Raw genomic sequence first — 5,923 nt, forward strand, 5'->3', positions numbered from 1 at the left:
ATTTGAACTCCATAGTTTTTCTGTGTTCAAAATGCACCATTCAAAGCCACATCATCAATTTTCAACCCTTTCTGACTTCATTTGTTATTTTTCATGCATTTACTAATTTTTTTTCAACTATAAGACCCTCAAATTGAAAAGCACTACAAATGAACTCTGAAAAGGTTGAAAGTTGGCATGGTATCATCATTTCACCCACATAGCATGTGCAAGAAAGTAGAGAGGCTTACGGCAAAAACTGGATGCACTTCGTGTACAAAACGGACAATCTTTTTCAAAGTATCAGGGTTTCATACGGAAACTCGTCTTTTACAAAGGGATTTCATTTTTTTGAACTTATTTGAACTCCATAGTTTTTAAGCGTTCAAAATGCACCATTCAAAACCACATCATCAATTTTCAACCCTTTCTGACTTCATTTGTTATTTTTCATGCATTTACTGATTTTTTTCAGCTGGATAGAGATAAGTGACCAAATTAATAGTAGTTCATCATCACATTAAAACCAAAGTACATACATAGTTCAAATTGAACAACATATAGCTCTCCAGAGCATCTAGTTAAACCATACATTGAAACTATGTAAAACCTTTCAATGCAACAACAAATGCGATCATAATCACAACTAAGGTAACAATTGATCCAACGGCATAATGATACCAAGCCTCGGTATGAATGGCATATTGTCTAATCTTTCTAATCTTCAACCGCATTGCATCCATCTTGATCTTGTGATCATCGACGACATCCGCAACATGCAACTCCAATATCATCTTCTCCTCCTCAATTTTTTTTATTTTTTCCTTCAAGTAATTGTTTTCTTCTTCGACTAAATTTAACCTCTCGACAATAGGGTCGTTTGGAATTTCCGGTTCAACCACCTCCTACATAAAAAAATCTATGTCACGTTGGTCGGCATAATTGTCATAAACAATAAATGAACCAAATAGTTATAAAAAGATAATATATACCACATCCGAATCATAGACAGGACGAGGGCCGACGGGGCGGATACCAGAACCATCGCACTATATAATAACAAGGAATAATAAAAGTAAGAAAATTAGACAAGTATCCATCTCAAATAAGAATTTTTTTCTTTCAAAAAGAAGATAAGAACAAGAGGCTCACCACGGTGGTGCCGGCGACGAGATCGGCGCGGGCGATCGACGGCAGTGAAGACAGGGACGGGACGTGACGGACCGCTAAACCTAGAAAAATCTCGGGGAAAATGGAGCTCCGAGGTCGAGTTTCGAGAGAAGAAATATTAACTAGTGTGGCTCGGACATTTCATCGAACACCTCATGTGCATAGGAGGTGAGCTAGAGCACCCAAATGCCCTCCCCTCGCCGGCCAGCAAAAAACTGAGCACGGTGGAGTGCTCTGCTCGCTGGCGATGGGCTATATATAGGCAAATCATTTGTCCCGGTTCGTGGCTGGAACCGGGACCAATGGTTATGGGCCAGGAGCGAGGCCCATTGGTCCCGGTTCGTTCCTAGAACCGGGACAAATGGGTCCAGACGAACCGGGACCAAAGCCCGCGAGGCCCCGGCCGGCCACCTGGGCTCACGAACCGGGACGAATGCACCCGTTGGTCCCGGTTCGTATAAGAACTGGGACTAATGGGCTGGCCAGGCCCGAACGAAAGCCCCTTTTTCTACTAGTGCATGTAGGAGTGCACGATGATTTCATTCGCATTAACCAACACAATAGTGTACTTTGTGAACCTTATGAACAAAGTATACATGGAGTACATGTATAGTTCATCATGGTATTCATAGATAACACATCATCATCTAATCAAAGTCAACCAACCAATATGTTCATATCTTGAATCGGGTAGTGGAGAAAACTCAAAAAACTCCAGCTATATGGTATGTTTAGTAATTGTGAGTTCTGACTTGAGGAAATAGGTCTTCGGGACATGTCATCTCTAGTTACCGTTAATCCCGCAAAAATCATGATAGTGTTTAACTGGCAACAACACAACACAATGACTAAAGTTTAAAGTATTTTGGGATTGAACTATCGATTCATAAATGATTCTCAAGCATTTTCAGGTCGATGGAATAGTTGTACCAAAAAAGAAAAAGAAAGTTAAATGGACCTGAAGTACGAAAAGAGCTTTCAAGAGCTAGAAAAGACTCACAAGTGCACTAGTAGTTCCTAAGGTATACATAAGACCTTTGATTTATATTGTGATGGTTCTCATTTGGAACTAGACTTTATGGTGCTGCAACATGGCCAGCTGAAGCATACAACGAAGAAGCATGACACGGCGAAGGAGGATAGAGTTCCGAAGAGTGTGGGCGACATCTTGTCGGCTCCTCTTCCGACCACTTATTTTGATGAAACCTCGCCAGAGGGCGGGGACTTCCGGCAATTGCATAAAAAAAGAGTTAGGCCCCGTCGAATCTTCTCCCGCTCCCAGCTTCATCGGCTCCGCGCTGGAGCCGGCCCGAACGTCGCAGCTCAGAAGAGCCCGCTTCGCGGAGCAAAGTTCCCTCACAGTACAAAAGCGAGAAGTAGGATGAACTCCGCTCTAAAAATTCGAAGGATGTGGAGTTGGAGATTATTACTCAATATGCCAACCCGAAGTGACCTCGGGGCAGCGTATCGGTTCACTCGACATGTTCCTTCACCATTCCAACTCAAACCTGCCCGCCTTTCCTTGGAACGGGTCTAAAGCATGCTTATTGGGCTATCAGCCCAACTAACCAATTGGAAGTGGAGCTGACCTTCCGAATGGTTTCTCTCGAGCCAGGTTTTGTCCAAGAAGCGGGATTTTTTAAGGAAAATCGAGCGAAAACCAAATACAAGCACACATGAAGAAAAAAAAACTAAATTAAGCTTGATGATAGGGTTTAGACGAAACACACACGTTCGGGCCGCTTTTTTCATCTGGGGCTCGACTTCTGCAAACCGTGCGACTGCAGGACACGGACCGAGTCATGGTTGCTGGAGCCCCCGAACAAAATGTCAGAGGAATACAGTTGGCCAATCAGTGATCACCATCGTCCATTCAAACTTTTTTTTTTTGAACAGGAAACTTCTTTCCTTTCTTGGTCATACTCCTATATGTGAGAAGACGTGTCCCACTGTGCTGACCAGTATGGTCCAGTTAGTTGGTTAAATAATAGGGATGTGTCCCGAGTGACACATTTACATCACCACATGCGGAACATAGCCATTGCCGGTGTACCCACCATCACCATGGCGCCGCACATCGCGCTCCTCCTCCTCGCGGCGAGCTTCGCAGCTTCACAAGCGGCGGTAGACTGCGGCCCCTCGGCCGCCTCTCCCTCCCCAGCACCAGCACCATCGCCGACGTCGTCCACCACCGCAAACAGCAGCGCGTTCCGCGCTAATGTCTTGGCACTCCTGGACGCGCTCCCCCATGCCGCGGCGCCCACGGGCTTCGCCTCCCTCTCCCGGGGCGCCGGCCGCGACCGCGCCTTCGTCCGCGGCCTCTGCCGCGGCGACCTCAACCAGTCCGTGTGCCTGGCGGACCTGCAGGAGGCCGCCCGGGACCTGAGCGGCAGGTGCGCCTCCAGCCGGAGCGTGGGGGCGTGGTACAGACAAGTCTACATCAGCTACGCCGACACCAACGACTCGGCCATCTTCGAGGGGCCGCAGAGGCGCATCGGCCAGGTAATCTACGACGCCGGCAAGGTGGCCGACCCGGAAAGCTACGACCGGGCGTACTACGCGCTGATGAGTCGCCTGGTGGCGCGCGCGGCCGCCGGCGGTAACCGCTCGGCGCGGACGAGCATGTTCGCCACGGGAGAGGCGGTGTACGCCCGCGACGACCCCATCGGGACGATGTACGGGCTGGTGCAGTGCATGAGGGACCGCAGCGACGCCGAGTGCCAACAGTGCCTGCAGACGCTGGTGCCGCAGCTTCCGACGTGCTGCGGGGGGCATCAGGGAGGGGTGGCGCTCGGCTTCAACTGCCACCTCCGGGTCCAGGTGTACACCTACTACGACCTGGCGCTCGACGCGCCGCCTCCGGCTCCGGCTCCCCCGCCACCGTCGCCGCCGTCCGCCGGAGAAAACCCCGGTAAGTAACTTTCTCCAACACCAGCGAGAGCGACTGGACTGGAGAAGAGTCGCTGTCTTGACCCGTCAAACTCCGCGTGGATAGTATACTGCCGTCGCCATCGTCCCGAGCCGCCCTGAATTATCCTCCTGCGCCAGTGCACGTACGGGTCGGGCACGCCTCTGCTTTGGACTTATGCACGGAGAGACAGACGCTAAAATCGCACCAAAAACACTTGCAGGAAAGGGGAGGCAGTCAAAACGTGCCGTCCTTGCAGGCGCGATTTCAACCGGAACGCTATTTCTCGTGCTACTCGTCGTGCTCGTTTGTGTTTACATGAAGAGGACAAGGACTGGGGCGAACGAGAGAGCACGAGGTACACACGCTTGCGACTTGCCACATGCCCATGGATTTCAGAAAAAAAATTCTAGTTTTTCAGGTACTCACTCCTGTGACACTGTGGCAGATGGTGCTAGAGAAGACAGCAGCAACACGTACGTTAGTCCGGAGCAGTTTACCCTGCCGTTGCTGAGGGCGGCGACGGGCAACTTCGCCCCAGAGAACAAGCTGGGCGAGGGAGGTTTCGGCCAGGTTTTCAAGGTATGCGATCGACCAATTAGCTAGTACCATGCACATTTTTTTTTCAGTGGCAGGTGAGTGCTAGTGTTTACGATGATATATATGTTCGCAGGGCAAGATGCCGAATGGGCAGGCGATAGCAGTGAAGAGGCTGTCCCAGAGCTCCTCGCAGGGGTTCCATGAGCTGAAAAACGAGCTGGTGCTGGCGGCGAAGCTCCGGCACAGGAACCTGGTGCAGATCCTCGGGGTCTGCTTGGAGGAGAAAGAGAAGCTCATCGTGTACGAGTACCTGCCAAACAGGAGCCTCGACACCCTCCTCTTCGGTACGTCCCAATACGAGTTTCCTCTACTATATCTCCCGTTGTCTTCACTCTTCAAGTCCCAACTGTGTGCGTGCGTAGATAGTGAGCGGCGGCGGCGTGGCCTGGACTGGAGGAAGAGGCACACCATCATCTGCGGGATCGCCCGTGGCCTCCTGTACCTCCACGAGGAGTCGCAGTTGAGGGTCATCCACCGGGACCTCAAGCCCAGCAATGTGTTGCTGGACGAGCACATGAACCCCAAGATCTCTGACTTCGGCCTGGCTCGAGCCTTCCGCCCAGACCAATCCAGGGATGTAACCAAGCGAGCAGCCGGCACCCTGTAAGCTACCCAGCTATCTCCATTGTTACGAGCATCTCTCTCTCTCTCTCTCTCTCTCTGAACAAGCTATCTTTTGCTTTGAACTGATGCACGGGATGCGTGCAGCGGATACATGTCGCCGGAGTACGCCTACTGCGGCCACGTCTCCGTCAAGTCCGACATGTACAGCTTCGGAGTCATCGTGCTGGAGGTCGTCACCGGTCGAAGGAACAGCAGCCCCGGCCAAGACAACGCCAACAGCTTGTTGAGCGAGGTGTGGGAGAAGTGGAGGGCCGGGACGGCGGCGGAGATGGCGGACGCGTCGCTGGGCGACCAGTACCCTCGGGCCCAGATGCTCAGCTGCATGCACATCGGTCTCCTCTGCGTCCAGAAGAAACCGGAGCTCAGGCCCGACGCGTCGGAGGTCGTGCTCATGCTCAGCAGCCAGTCCAGGTCGCGGCGGACGCCCTCCAGGCCGGCCTTCTACGCCGGCTCCACTGGCGGCGCGGTCACCGCCTCACGTGCTCGTCGTAGCGAAAATGTTTCAAAGAATGGGGTGACCATGTCGGAGCTTGAACCGAGGTAGCAGGGTACAAAATAGCAAGTTCGCCTACACATTTGAATATTTGGCACCTGTAATAGATAGTAGTAGTATCCGGAAAAAACGACCAATGTGTATGGAGA

The 5,923-nt window shown here is 51.4% G+C and overlaps 1 protein-coding gene across 1 annotated transcript; it reads left to right on the top strand.

Annotated features, from left to right (window-relative positions):
* Window positions 1-3,146: 3,146 nt before the first annotated feature.
* On the top strand, window positions 3,147-5,923 carry LOC123125932 (cysteine-rich receptor-like protein kinase 10). The gene is made up of 6 exons (XM_044546370.1): window positions 3,147-4,060; window positions 4,281-4,415; window positions 4,506-4,639; window positions 4,731-4,941; window positions 5,020-5,260; window positions 5,366-5,923. Exons 1-6 carry the CDS (start codon window positions 3,175-3,177, stop codon window positions 5,823-5,825), a joined length of 2,067 nt encoding a protein of 688 aa, XP_044402305.1. The 5' UTR covers window positions 3,147-3,174; the 3' UTR covers window positions 5,826-5,923.

This window comes from Triticum aestivum, chromosome 5D, assembly GCF_018294505.1.
Source record: "Triticum aestivum cultivar Chinese Spring chromosome 5D, IWGSC CS RefSeq v2.1, whole genome shotgun sequence".
In the NCBI taxonomy this organism is placed as follows: domain Eukaryota; kingdom Viridiplantae; phylum Streptophyta; class Magnoliopsida; order Poales; family Poaceae; genus Triticum; species Triticum aestivum.

What these genes read in the sequence shown, in the direction of transcription:
- LOC123125932 (XM_044546370.1), top strand. Translation starts at nt 3,175, where the DNA reads ATGCGGAACATAGCCATTGCCGGTGTACCCACCATCACCATGGCGCCG. An exon ending in GTTTCGGCCAGGTTTTCAAG is followed by an intron (nt 4,640 to 4,730) that starts GTATGCGATCGA and finishes ATATGTTCGCAG; the next exon opens with GGCAAGATGCCGAATGGGCA. An exon ending in CCTCGACACCCTCCTCTTCG is followed by an intron (nt 4,942 to 5,019) that starts GTACGTCCCAAT and finishes GTGCGTGCGTAG; the next exon opens with ATAGTGAGCGGCGGCGGCGT.